Source organism: Macrosteles quadrilineatus, unplaced genomic scaffold, assembly GCF_028750875.1.
Source record: "Macrosteles quadrilineatus isolate MER2022 unplaced genomic scaffold, UCM_ALF_1.0 Scaffold_8__2_contigs__length_117827958, whole genome shotgun sequence".
Classification (NCBI taxonomy): domain Eukaryota; kingdom Metazoa; phylum Arthropoda; class Insecta; order Hemiptera; family Cicadellidae; genus Macrosteles; species Macrosteles quadrilineatus.
Window position 1 is genome coordinate 91,780,666 of NW_026542601.1, and position 18,521 is coordinate 91,799,186.

Genomic DNA, 18,521 nt, shown 5'->3' on the forward strand with positions numbered 1-18,521 from the left:
GTTTTAAACAAATTATAATTGTTTAAGTAAGTGATTTATGTGGGTGTCTTCAAATTTGAAGGTGATGTTCCCGTTCCGATCCCCCATGGTGTCCTCTGAGGTAGATTTTGTCTCCGGATGTTGTTTTTCCTGGGATTATCAATTAGTAAATATATTCTACCCATTTAGTTTGTAATTTATTTTTGCTTGTCTTTTAGACACATGTTACAGCTTTTAAATTTTGAAACGTGCTTAATTTTGGCTCAGTTATAGTTAGGGTTCTGTTAAAATGAAGTACCCGGGGACCGAGCTATTGTTCGATATGCTGTGGTTTATTTAGACTTATTTTTTTACAACTAATTTTGGCTTTTATTATTTAAATTCCTGTGGAATTTCAATTTATTATGAATACAGCTGTCGAAATTATGTTAACTATAAAAAAGAGTGCATAAAAATTGTAAAATCTACCCTTAAATAAGAGTGAAACGAGTTGGCGTCAGAGCACTCGACACCAACACGAAACACTCATCACTCATCACTCATCACTCATCACTCATCACTCATCACTCATCACTCATCACTCATCAACCCTGACTTGTTCTGTTTCCCCCTATATCGAGTAATCTTCAGTGTAATATTTGCTCAATAGTTACAACTAATGTTAATCACTTTGCACTGTATTTATAATTTGCTAGTATACTGTGGATGGCTTGTTATAAACACATGTTACCGGTACAAGTCTTTTGCTTACTTGTTCCTTGTTATTTTGTTCAACCAACATAATTACTTGCCAACCCATAAGGCCAATGTTAAATTTTTAAATTTTCGAATGAGTTGTAGCAAAATTACGAATTTTTCTGAGGTAGTGGCTCTTGATTTCTAGAGCTATAAGTCCCAAATTCCAAAATTTAGTCAACATCCTTCCGCTTGATTTTGATATATACTATACTACAGACATACAGACAGACAAACATACTTTGCTCGTATAAGAGTAAAGGATAAAGTTGTGTGCTCTCTCAATAAATAAATGGTTTACTCAAATTATTTATCTTGGGCAGTAGCCCAATAATGTAAATAATTCAAAAACGTACAACTCAGAAGTTTGTTCAAAGAAAAATAGCAGAACTTATCATTCAAAGGTAAACCCTCCTCCCCATTTCAATTAAATATGCAGTGTTTCTTATCTGTTAAAACTATAATATTCTTAATTGCTATAAATTGTAAAGAAAATACTATTGAACAGGTAAGAACCCTATTATAGGTAATCTATTCGTTGAAAAAAAATCCATGATGAACTACTTGTGGAGGCTATCTGTTTGACAAATCCAGTAATTTAGTGAAGGAAGAAAACAATTCACAAACGATTTTCCCAATCAAAAATTTGATAGCCTAATGCTTTTTTCCACGAATGCATTGTTTTTATCCTGTATTTATTTGTAGGTCGCAGGCCTTATTGAAGTAATGACTTGATCGTTATTATATGTATTCTGATGTCACTGAAGCTAATTTTAGCACTTCTCACGCTTTAGTGATTAACCAATTAAATGTTAAAAGCGCATTAGATCACTAGAAGTTACATCAGTCGACATCTTTAAAAAATGTGGGACTCTTTCCTTCTTAACGTGTTGTTCCTTACATAGACTTTCAATTTCAATAAAACCGTGTATTATGTTACTTTCAAACCTCAAAATGAAGATTGAATTCTGCAAGCAAACACAACGCAGACGTACTAAGAATACAGTATGAACGCAGGTTGAGTGTAATGCGTGAGCAGCTTTTGTAGTCGACCTCTCTTTGTCTCAGTTGCTCAACATTTCACGCAACCCAACAAGGAAACACGTCGTCAGTATCTTAAATAGACGAAATAGATCGTGCTGTTAAAGGACTGAAGGTCTCCACACAACACACAACTTCACGGGCAACCGGAACAGCAAATGTCAAGTACGACCGGAGTCAAAGTCAAAGGCCGTCAAACTGTTGTAGATCACGACTCAACCTGCTGTCACAGTTGTTTACTACGGAAAGAATATAAAATGTGTGATTTTTGTGACGCCTGGGGAATTCTTCAAGAGTGTGAAAAGTCAACATTTACTGTACCATGAAAGTTAAGAGATTGTAGGGAACGAGCTGATCCAGTGCTAGACCACAGGACTTCGGTTTTCGAGGTTCAAGGCTAAAATAAAATTACTATAATCGCGCCAATGTATTTTATCGAAGTGATAATCCCGTTACCCTCTAGCCCTCTTGCTAGACTTAATATTCCGTTATAACGTAATTGCCGTTTATACTTGAACTATTGTGAAGGCGGTTCCGGACAGTATACGCAACCAAAATACTCATCACTTGTAATAACATTTTATATGGATTGATGAAGAGTAAAACGTCAAACTCCAAAATAGCTTCTCTAGAATTAATTCTGTTACCTAGGTAACTTGCCACAAATAAGCCTACTATGACACTCCCTGCCTTATACACTGTATCGCACCCGTTTCTATGGAGATTCTCTGATGAACAAACATTTATTTAGAGAAATATTATTAGACGTATATAAACGTGATGAATATTTACTTTATTTTCATTTTTAAAGAGTCTTGTTGCGTCTGAGAGTCCGATAACACTATACGCTTTAAAATTCACTAAACCGATTATAAAATACATAAACGATAACATCAACGCACGTACACGGTTTCTTCTTGATTGTAAGTAGAAAATTATACAAAGCTGTAGGAAGTATTAATATGTAGTACTAGTACTTGCGTAAATTATCTTTCCCTACAGTCACCCGACAAAGTAGGCTTCCTTGCACTGATTATAGCACGCAAAGTAGTTAATTGCTGCATTTACTTACTTTTGCCGTACTCATATTTAGCCGCACTCCAGTATTTCAACCAAACAACACAAAACGAAGTGCTTTCATTAGGCACGTAATACGTCTTTGAAAATAAGTTGGCAACAATTAAAGATACTACGACTACGAGCTGGTGCAGTGTTTCCCATTTCGTTCAACGCTTGGATTTAACCATTTATCCTAACTAAAAACATGTTGTATAGTGTTTGAAAGACTATTTTCGTACATGCTTTATAGTAACTGTGTGAAAAATATGTAACGCGAGTGCAAAGTAAGTAAGCAGTCTTCGCTCACTAGTTACAGTACACATAATTTCTGCACTAAAATGCAGCAAAGTGCGAATTTGCACACAGGTCATACAAATAACATACTGTCACTACAATAAGGCACAACAATGAAACAGCTGACGGTTGCGAAGATTGGAGATGCCTATCAGCTGATTATATTGCTTGTTTACAACATTTACATTTACAAGTTGTTCGACCTTGATTCAGGGTCATTGCTGCGACCACTGTTTACAGTTAGTTGTTCTAACTTTAAATTCCTCCATTTGAATAAAACCATAAACCACCATTATTGCTCATAATTGCAAATAGATCATAATAATTTGGTTTTTTACAAATTAGAATTAACACACTGTTTTTTTTTGTTTTTTTAGAATGATATTAGTCTGTTAATAAAATATTATTTTGATATTGATGTGAAATGAGAAAAAATGAAATCGAGAGTAATTATAAAGATTTCGAAGGACCAGGGGTTGATGTATGAGAAATATTTATAGAATATGAGAGGGAAAATTAAACACACCTTTTAAAATTACAAGAGTACAAGACACTGTTTTATTTACTTTTATATACCACATATGTTTTACCAGTTTAATAATTAAATATAATTAACACATTTTACTGGGAAAAGAGTTAGTTGAGAGTAAAACATAGAGTATCAAATGAATGTTCAAAGTTTACTAAGCACACACATAGGTCGTCTTCCAAAGAACTTTTCTTTCCCCACCCACACCGCTAAAATAAATTTGCAATAACTTATTTTATACCACAACAAGAAGAAATAATTCGATTAGTTTTGTTTGATACGATAAACGCTTCAAACAAGAAGAAGATATTATTCAGTGCCACGACGTCCAATATAAATTATTAGACTGTTGCACGACGTCCAAGTGCCACGACGTCCAAAAGTACAGTAACTGCCAAAAATGTAGTCTTTCTACAAGCTTTGGATGTCATGAAATTGGACGTCGTGAAACGGCGCACTATTTAATTGTAAAAAACTTATTGGACGTCGTGGTACTTGGACGTCGTGCAATGCATCCTAAATAAACAGTCATCGACATAGAGCAGAGTCGAGGTAAAACACTGTGAATAAACTCATGTGATTGGACAAAAAACATTAAAAAATAAGACAAGTCGAATGAATTTCTTTAATTAAAACATCTTAAACTACAGTAAAGTTTAGCACTTCAAAAAATATATAATTCTCAAGTAATGGGGATAATAATCTTGATTATACATTAATTATGAAGGTATTTTCACGGTTTGGTATGTTACGTGACCAGCGAACACATATCTCTCTCGATCAAGACCATGTGCATGATTAGGAAACTATGCCAATCCTTGGACTCAAGGTTAACCCACCGCCTACATTCAAAACTATTTATTGTTTTGCTGGAAGAAGCAGTCTGGTATATAAGTCATGTTTACACTTTATTTCTCTATAGAAACATTCTTTTACAGTTTCTGTTATAAAAGACGCTTTAATACATCGTGTAGTACCCAGTACCGGTAAGCAAACTTGTAATAATCTGCTAATTAAAAAAATTAGGAATCTAGATAACGTTACGACACTCATTGATTCAGACCACAAAGTCACATAATGTAATCAACTAGGTCAAATCTATTAGTCTAGCAATCAGCTCAATCTTTGCGTATTAGTTAAACTCAAAGTTCAATGACTATACGGACTACATGTGAGTTTTTAATCAATTTATTGTTTTTTCCTTGTGAGTAGCTGCAACAAGAGCACAAAACTCTTTCTTTAAATTGTTTATTTTGGGAAAATGTATAAGATTGATGAAAAAACACAAAATTTCAAAATTTCTCTCTAGACCTTTTTAAAGAGCTTAAAAAACAAATAATATAACAATAGTAACAAAAAGACATAGTATATCAAAGTGTTTTTGTACGGTTATTGGTAACGGAGAAAATTCAAAAAATTGTAAACTTTAAATTCCCATGTTATTCTTATGGAGTATATTGTAAAATGTTGTGGTTTGCTTGTTAATGGGTATATTTTTATCAAACTTGGAATTTTTTTATACTTAACTATTAATATTTTACAAAAACACTATTTATTAGTTTCCCTGTAGCAGCAAACCTCGGTACTCGTTAAACCTAATCTTATCAAAATAGATGTAATTGAAAATCGATTTAGACAAATGGAAGTTTGCTCAGTCGGCAGGTTTGCTGTGGGGGAGGTATTCATTTTAATAATTACTAAACCATAAATGCAATCTTATATAACTTATTGTAAACTTTTAACTTTAACAGTTCTTTACGTAAGCAGCAAATGAAACTACTTATAGTACCTACATATAGAAACTACATATTATAGTACCAATGGTTTTGTATGGAGGCACCAAGGCCACACTAAAGGAGGCACCCACGATAAACCATAAATACCCCGCTGCAGCAAACCTGCAGCCTAAGCTAATTTCCATTTGCCTGATTGGATTTACCCCCTTAAATGTCCCTTAAAAATATCACATTTATTCCCTATTTAAATAGCATTAGTACTTGCACGAGAACTTATGTTGCTGCAACAGGGAGGGTAAAGAAGTGTTTTTTTTTGTAAAATGTTAAAACAGTATGTAGTTTAGTATGAAATCTAGGAATGCATTTTCCAAATTCGATCAAAATATGTTCATAAACAAACAAACTAAGCACAGTTTGTTTATTCTCCTTAAGAATAACGTGGGAATTTTAAATTTAAAATATTTTGGATTTTTCACTAAAACTATTAGGCGCATAGGAACGCTTGTATATACTTAATTACCGTATTTGATTTTTAAACTCTACAATACGGTTTGGAAAGAGTTTGCAAATTTTTTTCCAAAATGGGAAAACCCCCAATTTTTACCCCATAAAACCCCCAATAACCACCCGTTCCCGTAGTACGATCATGCTGGTTTGCGAACTCGTTCGAATAAACGTAACCAAATTTCATCAAAATCGGATCATTTTTGCTCGAGTTATCGTGCTAACGTAAACATAATATATAAATATATATATATTAATTTGAACGGGTTGTGTTTTTGGCCTCTGAAGACCTCAAAACGAAAAATTAAATTGGTCCTGGGTCCAGGTCTTTCCATGAGTACTAAGGTAAAACGTAATTTCCCTATATGAGAAATACGCTAAAAACCACTATAAAATAAATCAAAGTCAAGAATTAACCCTTTCCAATTATTTCATAAGTTAGCCTAAATGATTTTGCTGGTTTATTAAAAAATAGATATCAGGAGTTTACACTGTGTCATCATTCACATGATTAAGTAAAGTATACAAATCAATGTTCAGCTATTTGTATATTCTTAAATTAAGAATTAACTGGGACGGGTGGCGTCGTCTTGTAATCCAGCTACTAGGAGGTCACGAATTGTGGATATTTATAGGGATGCACTGTGGATGCGATGCTCCCTGGTGTGGATTAACGTCCACACTAGTGAGTACTACGACTATCCGCAGTACTATCCTGATAATTAGACCAATTCGTAGATTACAAGGAAAAAATGTGGTTTGGATTCCACTATAAACTGTAGGCCCCTTAGTTGCCATTAGCTGTATGGGCTATTAATTAACAGCTGTGTCTAAGGAACATGTCGGCCTTAGTCACTAACAAGACTACATGATCGCGCCACTCATCCTACACTCATCCTTCACTCATATTTGGGTTGAAATACGCACATAGTGGCGTCCCCATCTTAAAATAATTGATAATTGATAACTGATTTAAAAACATAGCGTTAACTTAAAATATTTCCCCTCTTATCTGGAAAGTCGTAAACAAGCAAAATCAATATAAAAACAATTCATTAAGTCATATTAATTGGAGCTTTTCCATTTTGAGTGTCTCAATGATCAATCCAAAGGGCCTTTTATATTTACAAACTAAATTGGAAATCTCTCTAGAAAATGTACATTTTTACATACATGAGGCAATTAGTCATTGGTTTGAAACCAAGACGTTGACGCTCTGCACACCATCACCTTAGACTTCTTTCTCTTGAGGACTGGTTCATCTTCAATGGTCTTTCCATGAATCTATTCAAAAGGAAATCTCACATCAGTTTTCAGTCGCCAATATACTTTACCTATAAAAGAATATTTCTTATCTAGGCCAAAGCGAATAAAATTCACAATGAAAGTTCAAAGGATGATGCTTCCTTGACTTGACAATTGGAACAGAAAATGAAAAGCTTTCTTTTACTAATTACAGAAAAGCCATTCAAACAGATCTGGCATTTCTGGCTGACTCAAATGACTGTTGCTGACCATAGCAATATAAAATAGTCTTCAACTCAACTCAATGATACATAAAATGTTACGGCTAGCTCTAAATTAAAATGACAAAAAAGAAACGTTATAAAAACCTAGTTATAAGTACCTAATGAATACAAAGCAAATTAAATTTTAAATTATTTAAGACAATTAAAATTAAGATACCCCAGAACTCAGACAAAGACAGGAAGAAACCTAAGATTAAACAGTCCAATCATAATTGCAAGCATCTAAATTCAAAATTAGCTAATATATATAGAAACAACACATTCAATTTATTTAAGCTGTCTAACAAAAATCCACATCAAATTAACAACTAGGCTATGAAAAATCTGGAATATCCAAAATGAAGTGTCTAAATTGTTGCAAATTCTACATTGACCAGACTGGAAGAACAATTTCATGTAGATAAAAAGAACATTTATATCCGAGCCATAAAATCGAATAATCACAGACATCTCAAATAACATTCTATGTATGCGGATCATACTTTAGAAAATTAGCATAACAAAGAAAAATTAAAAGAACGTGTTAAAATTCTAAATTATGATAATGGATATAAAATAAGAAATACAAATATTTACCTACACTCAGAATAAGACGCTGGCCAAATTCATAATGCAAAAGAAAACTATCCAAAAATTTGTTAAACATTAGACTTATGGCTTGCTATGATGGTAACGAGATAACAACGTAGATGTAAACAAAGAATCAAAACACATGCTAATTTTATTAGTTATAAAATGCGATCTAAATACAGTACAAAGGAAAAAACATTTGGGTGGAAACAATTGGTCAAAGAATATACGGTGAGCATTACAGGGCATTAGGGAAATAAGTTACCACTGATTAAATAGGTAGGCCTACAGTCATGATGGAACTTCCACCACGAGGTACAGTATTTTACTGATTTTCTTTATTCAAACTAAATTGGAATTACAACAAATAATTTAAATCAGTTTTTTACTTGCCAGCAAACTGTCAAACCAATGTTTATCCAAAGCTACGAATAGGCTATTAGAAGAACGAGGTTTTACTATTGACTGAAAACAGTTACTGGTTTATTTGAAGCATGATTCGTGCTGGAAATGTGCGCTTATGTTAATTAAAGTTTTATTAGCATAGCAAATAATATTGATCTAAATGGGGAATATTGTAACAAGCGCTTTAAATCAGCTATTTTAACTAAATAGCAATTGTGAAATCAGCTATTTGTGTGGTAAGAGCGCAAAGAACGTCATTGCCGCTCGAGAACTTGAGATGGCCGCACCACAGAGCAAAGAATAATAATATTATTATTCTTTTCTCTGTGACTGTGAGCCACACACGAAGCTGAGTGCGGGGCTATGTACATTTCGAGAACGGCGAATAGGTGTTGTATGCTAGTTGCTAGTTGCATGGTAGAAATCCACTAACTATTGTCAATTTTATGTGAATATGTTACACTTAGTGACAACACATTTTACATAGATATAGGACTGTATAGTGTAAATAAGGCAGAGTTTTAATTGATTCAAATTGTGTCAAATTCCTACAGGGAAACTTTGGACCTTTGCCTTTGGCACGGTTCCCAACCCCTGTCGCATTGACCCCTTTCAGATATATTACTCTGAATATCTATCAGGAATATGTGAAAAATCTGTATTTTTAGTTGCCCGATTTTATTTTTGTTTTAGGGTATTTCCCATATAGGGGATATTAATGAATTTCCATATTGAGAATATGCTGATGTCCCTAGAGACCAAAACACCATCCGTTCAAATATATATTGTGTGTGTCCGTTAGCACGATAAATCGAGCAAAAATCATCCGATATTGATTAAATTTGCTACAAACGTGTTTAAACCTACATTTATTCGAATAAGATCGTGAACCAGCATGCTAGGACCATAGATAAAACATACTCCCTTAGTAGATTTCCCATCCTTATGGAACAGCTGAAGCCAGTTTTATTGTTAGTTCTGTACGGTTTTCTGTAGATGTCGTGTTTTGTTTACAATTTGTTTCCCGTTATTACAGCCATTTAAAACCTCGTTTAACCAAATAATACGATCTAATCATTAACAATAACTTGTCCCCTAGTTGTTTAACCAAACAGTAAAGCACAAATCAAGAAATTAACCCTAAAATGATAGAAACAAAATGTCGTTGACACTAGCGCCCAGTGTGGCGTACATGAACTAGACATAAAAAACGAGCTTCAAAATTTACAATGGGATGAGAAGTCTACTTGTGTTGGTTAGTCTATGCTAGGACTATGGGAACGGAGTTTTGTGGGATAAAGAAGAGTTTTTTTTCTAATTTTTCACCACCAAACGTAGAATTTCCCAATTTTTCAAACATTGTTTAAAGCTTACGAAACACAAATAGACTAACTGTTTATGGATATATTTTAATCAAACTTGTCCAATATGTGCGGGACGAGCGAAGGTCTTGTACTAAACTCCTGCTTTTGTTTTACAAATACTCCTCCTGAACGGCTGTAGCGATCCACACGAAATTTAGCACACTCATAGTAACTAACTATGGGATGGAATGGTATAAATCTGAAATGGTATAAATCAGACAACAGGACTTTACGTGAATTTAAGCTTTTATAAATTTAACATGAGCCTTTGGGTATTTTGGTCGCCATGACAGTTTGCGGTACAACAATGAAAAACTAAACAAAATAAGAGTCATAACATAAGTTCATCAACAAATCTAAACTAGCAACTAGCACATTACAAATACAGGACATAAGGGAAAACAATCGGATTAATACAGTGTTGAGCATAATTTACTACAAAATAAATAACCAATGTTGGTTTATCCGCCATATTAATTTTAAATACTGCGGTCGTTTCATTTATGTGAACCAAATAAAGTAAAGCCTTGAAAACAAGACTCTCATAGGGATTATAAAATAAGACTTGTTATCACGGTTGACTTCTTATCGAGGTTTGCAATATATGTGATTAGGGGTAAAATAATTTCAAGGGGACTTGAAAATTACCCATGTAATCAATGTTTACTTCTTATCGAGGTTTGCAATAACATGTGATTAGGGGTAAAATAATTTCAAGGGGATTTGAAATGGCCCTTCAAGGGCACAGAAAACATACTACTAAACCAATAGTAGTATGTTTTCTTTGTCAAGGGTGACTTGTTATCGAGGGTCTTGTCTTGGTCTTGTTGTCGACGTTGAAACGTTCTACCTATGGTTCAGGTATGGAGTCTGTTTTTAAATTACAAAAAAAATATCTTAGAATCATGACAAATTCTAAACCTAGAACATCCTGTAAATCTAATTTTAGGGAACTCAAAATTTTAACACTACCATCTATGTAGGCCTACATTAGTAAATGTCTGTTTTATGACAAATCTAATTTTAATAAGTTGATGGAAGATCAACATATTCACAATTAGAAATGATTTCCAGTTTCCTATTCATAGATTAAGTTCCTTTGAAAAGCTGCCTCAGTATTTTGGGAAAAAATTATATTATAAGCTACCAAACAGGATAAAGAATATTGATAATGATCTTAAGATTAAGAAAGAAGTTCAGTCCCTACTGCTAAACAAAGTATACTATTGTATAAATGATTTTTTATGTGACACTTTGTAATATTATGTAAATATGTTAATGTATATAAAATTAAGACATTCGATTAAGTTTTTGCCGAAAAATTGTATCATGTATATATTTTGCTTTTAGTTTTTAAGATGTTGACATATCACCTGTTTTACCAGCTGTGCTGGGGAGGAAAATGTATTGTTGTGATGAATAAAGAATCTGAATCTGAGGCTTGAAACAATTCTACTCGTTTTACCAAGAATTAAAGTAAAGGACAGTAGGTAGCATAATTAATTATACTGTATCGTAATCGTTTTGTATCTTTTATTTAACAGAATAGTAAAAATAATCAATACTTAAATGAAATTGCATTTTTTAGGGCTGCAGCAGACCTTTTCTTTGGTGGGGTTGTGTTGATGATTAGTTAACATCAGCATGTCATCGCGATCCAAAGAGAAGATGGCAGCTGCCTTCCGGAAACTTTTTCGGTCAACGGAAAAAATGGCCGACGGCGAAGGGGGTGGAAGCAGTGGTCAAGCCAAAACTGGAGGTAATTTTTTGGATAATTCACTATTTTTGTAAAAACAGTCGGAAAATTTGTTCAGTTTTTATAGAGTTTAAGGAGTTAAAACTTAAGAATCAAGATTTTTTGTTTAAAATCTTATGACTCACAATTTGGTAGGCCTACCTATTTCCTAACCTATAAATATAGGCCTACTGTATTCTAAAGCGGGTTTACACTATGTAGCAAAACCTGTTATAACTTAATATGAGATTTGTGTAACATCTAGCAATGTTATGTAACATTTGCTTGAAAGAGTAAAGGTAAATTTTCAAACTTGCTATATGTAGCAGATCCTAATAAGAAGTGATATTTAAGTTAGCAACAAGTGTGCTATCCATCAGGAGTCGGTAAAGATCAAAAGAAACACGTGCTACATCTTATTGCTTTAAATAGCAATGATACCCATATATATTTTTTTCTAGTAGGCTATCTGTGCTTATTTGTAGCATTTATGTAGTGTCATCATATCACAGTTGTAGCCTCCTATGTACAGACATTTTTGCTCGGGCTCGACGATCTTTGTTTACAATAGGACTGGAAAGCGATAGTGCGTGGGATCGGTATGCTATTATAAACTTTGTGGTCACGTAAAATGTTTTTGAAGCTACCATCGCACCTTGTTTCGCGTATTGATGATGTATCGTCACCAATAAGGTCCCGTAGTAAATCTGTTTCACTGTACTTATTTCTTGAATCAAGCGACGATCAAACCTAAAAACTTTGCTTCCGTCTCTGACTTGCTAAGAACCATAAGTATAGGCTAGCAGGGCATAACAATGTTATTTAGCAGTAGGCCTAATAATAATAATAATAGGCTAAATACCTTATTTACGTCTTCAATCCCCAAGTAGTCTTTTTATGATTACTATAGTTTCGGAGCTAACATCTCCATTGTCAAATCTTCTTGTATTGTTAAATTACTGTTGTTAGCATTGGTCATTGTTGAATTTCACATGTACAATGACCAATGCTATCAACAGTAATTTAACAAGACAAGAAGATTTGACAATGGAGCTGTTAGCTCCGAAACTATAGTAATCATAAAAAGACTACTAGGATTGAAGACGTAAATAAGGTATTTAGCCTATTATTATTATTACTGTATTACTCTTTATCAATCCAGGAGGCAAAACATGGATAAAAGTTATTTAGCAGGTTTTGCTACATAGGGTAAACCCGGCTTTACATATCTTACATGTTACATCTGGCGTCTTCTCTGCAATTTTTAAGTCTTGAGTCAAAATATTGAAAAAAAGGCCTGAACAGGTTTGGGTTTTGTTGAATTTTTGAAGTCTATGCTGCGGTAGGTCAATGCTGTGTTTGTTGCAAGTGTTGTAAGAGTGTTGCTCTTGTCATAGGGTTGGGGTTTGTTGTCTAGCCAGGATTATGGTTTCATTGATACTAGAGAGAGTAAAATTATACTGAAGATTTTAAGCTGGGTAAAAAAAGGTTTGCAGTGCTCCGAGGGTTGTAGGCTCAGTATTGTTCTCAGTGTCTTCTTTTGTCGAACCAGGATGAGGTCCACGTTCTTCGCTTGTATGGATTCCCAGGTAACGATTCCATACCGCAGATAAGAAAATAGTGAGTGATATGCCAGAATTGCAGTATTTTCATCTGTTATTGCTCTAATTCTTCTAATTCTAATTGGTGAGTCGTAGCTAATTTTTGCTGAGATGGTGGGTGTGATCTTTTCAACTCAAGTTTTGGTCTACGATAACTCCCTAGAAATTGGTTGATGTGATGTGAATCTTCAATCCTTGTCAGTCCTCTTCGGCTCTAGAGTCGGAAAAAGCATAATTTTTCTGGCCAAAAATTGTGAATTTTTATGCATTTAGCATACATGTAGTCTTTCCTTAGTAAAGTTAAAGCATATTTCACTTTTAAACCAATAATATTACGTGAATAACTTATGTTAGGACAAAAATTGAATTTTAAAACAACAGAATAGTAGAGGTTAAACTATCTACAATAACAACAGTGGAAGAGTACACAATATATAACACATGTTTTTGATAATAATTGTTCAAATGAATTTGAATTTACAGGTACGGTAATTTGGTATTACAGTCACAGTCTTCCCCTCTAAAAAGAGAATAGGCAGACCAAATAATTCACTTATTTAATCTAACAATTATTGGCTGACAAAACCTTGTTCAACTTGTGGATGAAATCTTGGTGTGGAATAAGTTTATTCATAGTTAACTGGTGGCGCTAGTGTAATGTAGGTAATTGGATTTATGGATTTTGCTGGAGCAGGTATTTATAGCTTACTGGAGTAGTTGAATAGGAGTAGGGGTAATTATTATTGACTGGAACTGGAGTAGAGTATTAAAAGTAATCGGGAGCAGGAGTCGTGTACTAGAATTGGATCAGTAGTACAATCGTTGTTTTGAGAACTGTCGGCACTAAAGGTTTTGGGTATAAGTAGGCCTACACGTAGGAGACAGCCGGGGCTCGTAGTTTGTATGTTACTGGTTTAATGGCTTTAGGTAGGTTAGAGGTTGAACTGGAACTGAGAATAGCCGTGCACCATCTGTTGTAAGGTTTAGTTACAAACTAATTAGAAACAAGTGTAGCAACCTAGTTCAAATATTTTGTTCCAAACTTTGGTGTAAATGCGTCTTTAAGATCTCACGTAATGCGTATGCTACTTGTATTTTTGCTTGAGCTTCCCTTGTGTGCCTTGCTATAAGTTATAACATGGTGTGTACATATTTAGAAAAAAGTGTACCTATTAATTATCCTATCTGCCAAAACAATTTTTCCCTATTATCCTTTTATTTATTTTCTAATATTGAAACAGATCTTCCTATACTAACGCCCACCACGAATTCAAACAAAGAACAATGTAGCCTACGAACAACAAAGAAACTATAGGCTACTAATTTTCTATTAAATGTGTTTTAGGCTCACCAGCGAGACGTTTGCTCAACAGGCATCGAGATATCGTCACGCCAGCGGAACCTGGACCCCTCGACAACCCAAGTCCGAGGACCTCGAGTGGCCTCTTCAAGAAGAAATCTCCTGCAATTCCTCAACCTGACTCCACCCCTCATGAGAAGAAGGTCAGAACACGACGGCTCATGAAGGAGTTGCAGGAAATTCAGAGGAATGAGAAAAAGGATGATCCTGTATTCACAGTAAGATTATTGGAATATTTCTATGACTTCATTCTCATATTTTTCAAGGGAACATTGGTAATATTGTTACTGTTTGTTATCATTATTGTGAATGTAGCCTAACTGTAATCGTACTCTGTTGACGGTTCAATTCTACTATGTTAAATTCCTTTGTAAAATTCCCCCATTTATTTTGGTGGAGTGAGTTGTTTTAATATTAGAGCAGTTTCAGTCTCAGATATCTCAGACTCAAGTTTATTGTACGAGTCATTAAATGTATGGAAAGTAAATAAAAGAAACATCTACAACACTTAAAACATATATTTACGCTTACTGTTACTCACAAGATGGTAAATATACATAAAAGATGGTAAGTGGTTAACCACTTGTACTGTTACTCACGTGACGGCAAATATACATCAAAGATGGTTATCTGTCTTGTGAGTGACCCTATTAGTGGTTAACCACTCACCATCTTTTATGTATATTTACCGTCTTTTGAGTGTAGTATAAGGGTAATTAAGTGTTATGAGACGTTCCTTTTATTTACTTTCCGTGCTTAAATATCCTAAAGTCAATGCTGGGGTCCTGAAATTGCTGTGAAGGTAGGACATAGAAAGAGAAGAGATAAAACTACAACATGGAAATGGGATTGCTACTACAAGATTAATGATACAACTGGACATTCCATCCCCATGTTTAAGTTTTACCACCCATGTTTAAGTTTTTGTTTAAGTTGTCACCAGTTTTAGCGAATTTCCCTATAGGGAAGTAGCAATTACCATAGGTCTCATGGTAAGACCTTGGCCCAGGACCGATTTACTTTTTTGATTTAAAAGAACATTTAAAGATGTCCCCAGAGTCCAAAAACACCATTCGTTCAAATTTTTATATATGTATATATATACATGTGTGTCCGTCCAGACAATAACTTGAGTAATTTTTGTCCAATTTTGATAAAATTTGGTTTGAAGGTTTAAGGCGGGATAAACCTTGAATGAGATCGCGAACCAGCATGATCGGACCATGGGAACGGGGTTTAACGGGGGGGGGGGGGTTTATGGGGTTAAATTGGGTTTTCTAATTCTTACCCTTAAAACACAAAATTTTACAATTTTCCTCCAGACCTTTTTAAAGAGCTTAAAAAACAAATAATTTAGTATAGTATCAATGTGTTTTTGTGCGGTGATTGGTTAAACGTAGAATATTTAAAAATTGTTAATTTGAAATTCCCATGTTATTCTTATGGAGAATATTATAAAATGTTGTAGGCTTGTTTATGGATATATTTTGATCAAACTTGGCGGATTTATTTATTTCATGCTATTAATATTTCAATAAAAAACACACTTTATTAGTTTCCCTGTAGCAGATAACCTAGGTACTCGTTAAACATAAAATGTTGATTTAATAGATTAATTGAAAATCAATCCAGGCAAATGGAAATTCGCTTAGTCCGCAGGTCCGCTGCAGCGGGTTATTTATTAAACATTTTTGTAATTTATGTGAGCCACAAACTAATAGTGCTGATCTTAATTAGCCTACTAAATTCTGTTGAATACAAGAATTTTTTACCGAGTCAAACTAATGGAATGACCTGTTGTGTTGTGAGCTATAGTAACTGTTATGACCATCAACTTGGCCAGCAACTCGAAGTAAGGTAGAAAATAGACCACTAGCGCATTCTGTGACTGGCTCTAGACACTAGTGGATTCTGTGACTGGCTCACACAACTAGTTTCCAACTAAAATTGGTGACAGCTGGTCCATACAGATGGGATGCCTACTTCAGTATAGTATCCAATAGTCAATGCTACTTACTACTCTCTGTCAAAGCTAAAGTTAACTTGTTTGCAGGTAAGCCTAGTGAATGACAACCTGTTTGAATGGCATGTTCGTCTCTATCGTATCGACCAGGAGAGCGACTTGGCCGCAGACATGCGTGAACACAATGTCTCACACATCCTCCTTCACATCACCTTCCCTGACAACTTCCCCTTCATGCCACCCTTCATGAGGGTCATCTCCCCCAGGATAGAGAGAGGCTTTGTCATGGAAGGTAGTCACATTATCTGTGTTTGTCTATTTTTGTGGATAGTTTTAAATCGTGTTTGACATTATTTGTAGCTTGTTTGATTTAGTCTTTATCGTCATACAAAGATACAACTTGCTGTATTGTCATATTTCAACAAGGTCCGCTGTTTTTATTACACATGTTTGCATTACGGAGCTTAAACGTCTTTTTTTCTGAGAGTGGGCTGGATTTGAGGACATTAAAAAATATTGTTTGTCACATAGGCCAGAAGTGTTATTTTGGCTCTCGCTCTTTTTCCGAATTCTGTAGGACATAGCTAATTCAAATCTTTTACTATTATATTTCCAAAATTGTGTTCTAAAACTTTCACATTCGAACAATTCATACCCATAGTTTTATTTTTTCTTTTTTATAGGCTACAACTTACTAATTTAAATCAATTTTATTTTATGTGATTTAATTATTTTACCAAACTTGTTTGTAACCTCCGTATGTCAGCTGGTTAGCTGTTCAGCTAATTCAGGGCTACATGGTGACTATTGGAGACAGCTGTTTAGCGATGTATTTTTATCATTATTATGTTGTATTTCAAAATCAGTATGGCTAATCAAGGGTTAAAATTAGAGATGGGCCGATTCTGATTCTCGATACCTTCGATACCAGTGGTATCGATGAATCGCCAATACTCGATACTTCGCTTCATTGTACACGATACCGATTCTGAAAAGGGAGGTTAATTATGATGCTAAACTTAACTGACGTCAAAGGTTGTAAAGAGTGGCACATCATAGTTTATTTGGAATACTCTGAAGTCAGTTAATATAAATAATTCCAAGTTCATTATCGCACATTCATAATCATTTTTATAATCAAAAATAGCTCGCTTTTGCATTTTACAAGAATGACGTGTTCAACTGACAAATAGTGAACAGAACTAACTCTAGTTGAATGATAGAGGCTTAACACTTACCACCATGTTGTCACATTGAGGGCAATGTTGACAGATGATACAAGCATTGAATGTATAAATATAATACACACAAAGTGTATATAGTCAATGGTATAACTCGTGTTTTCTAACTCGTAATAGGGTTTATGTACAATTCATTAGCAGCTTAAGAGCTCAATAACTTGCTGATCATAGTGTATCATACTGATGCGTACGAGTTTGTTGGCGCTAAGTTTTGTTTGTTATTTTTATATATGCGTGATCAATGCCCCAGCTTACTTATACTATACTAGGGGCCACGAGAGTCTGCAGTTGGCGGCAGCCTATACCAAGACTGTTCTCACGCGACGTAAACATCACCCATTCACTGCTTTTCGACACTTATTAAAATATACAGTAGACTCCTCGGGACCGAGGCCAGTCCGGATATCGGGTTTTCCGGTTAAACCGACGTCCCCAAAAACTCATTAAAACGGACTGTTTACTGTGATATTCGACTTAAATTTAGGAGAGCATTGTATTTAGACACGTGATCACTGGTCTCAAATCTTTCCCACGAGAACAGTCGTTTCAGTACTGCCCACTTCCTGCCGATCTAGTCCGGTTAAACCAATGTGCTGATAAACATTGTCTGGTTAAACAGATGTCATTTCCGCCGAGTGTAGTCCGGTTAATCCGATGTCCGGTTAAAAGGTATCCGGATAAGAGAGAGTCTACTGTACAAAGGAATACAAAATACTTTCAAATCAGCTGGTATTATTAGATTTGGCAACACCGCACTGTCGTGAGTTTGCAAATGGCAAATTAATTGTTGAACATATGTTTTGATTTTGTTGTTTGTTTGCTGTGCGTGCGTAGGGAGTTGTTCAAATTGGGTTATGATCTCCGTTCCAGTGATGC

The 18,521-nt window shown here is 34.6% G+C and overlaps 1 protein-coding gene across 2 annotated transcripts in view; it reads left to right on the top strand.

Moving 5' to 3' along the window:
• LOC129001666 (ubiquitin-conjugating enzyme E2Q-like protein 1) overlaps nt 1-18,521 on the top strand; it is a 44,029-nt gene that overhangs the window by 21,979 nt on the left and 3,529 nt on the right. For both annotated transcript variants that reach the window (XM_054429042.1, XM_054429043.1), the window contains 3 exons: nt 11,334-11,504; nt 14,427-14,659; nt 16,495-16,696. In XM_054429042.1, the coding sequence (XP_054285017.1) occupies nt 11,390-11,504; nt 14,427-14,659; nt 16,495-16,696 (550 nt within the window). In that variant the 5' untranslated portion in view covers nt 11,334-11,389. The remainder of the gene's footprint in view (nt 1-11,333; nt 11,505-14,426; nt 14,660-16,494; nt 16,697-18,521) is intronic.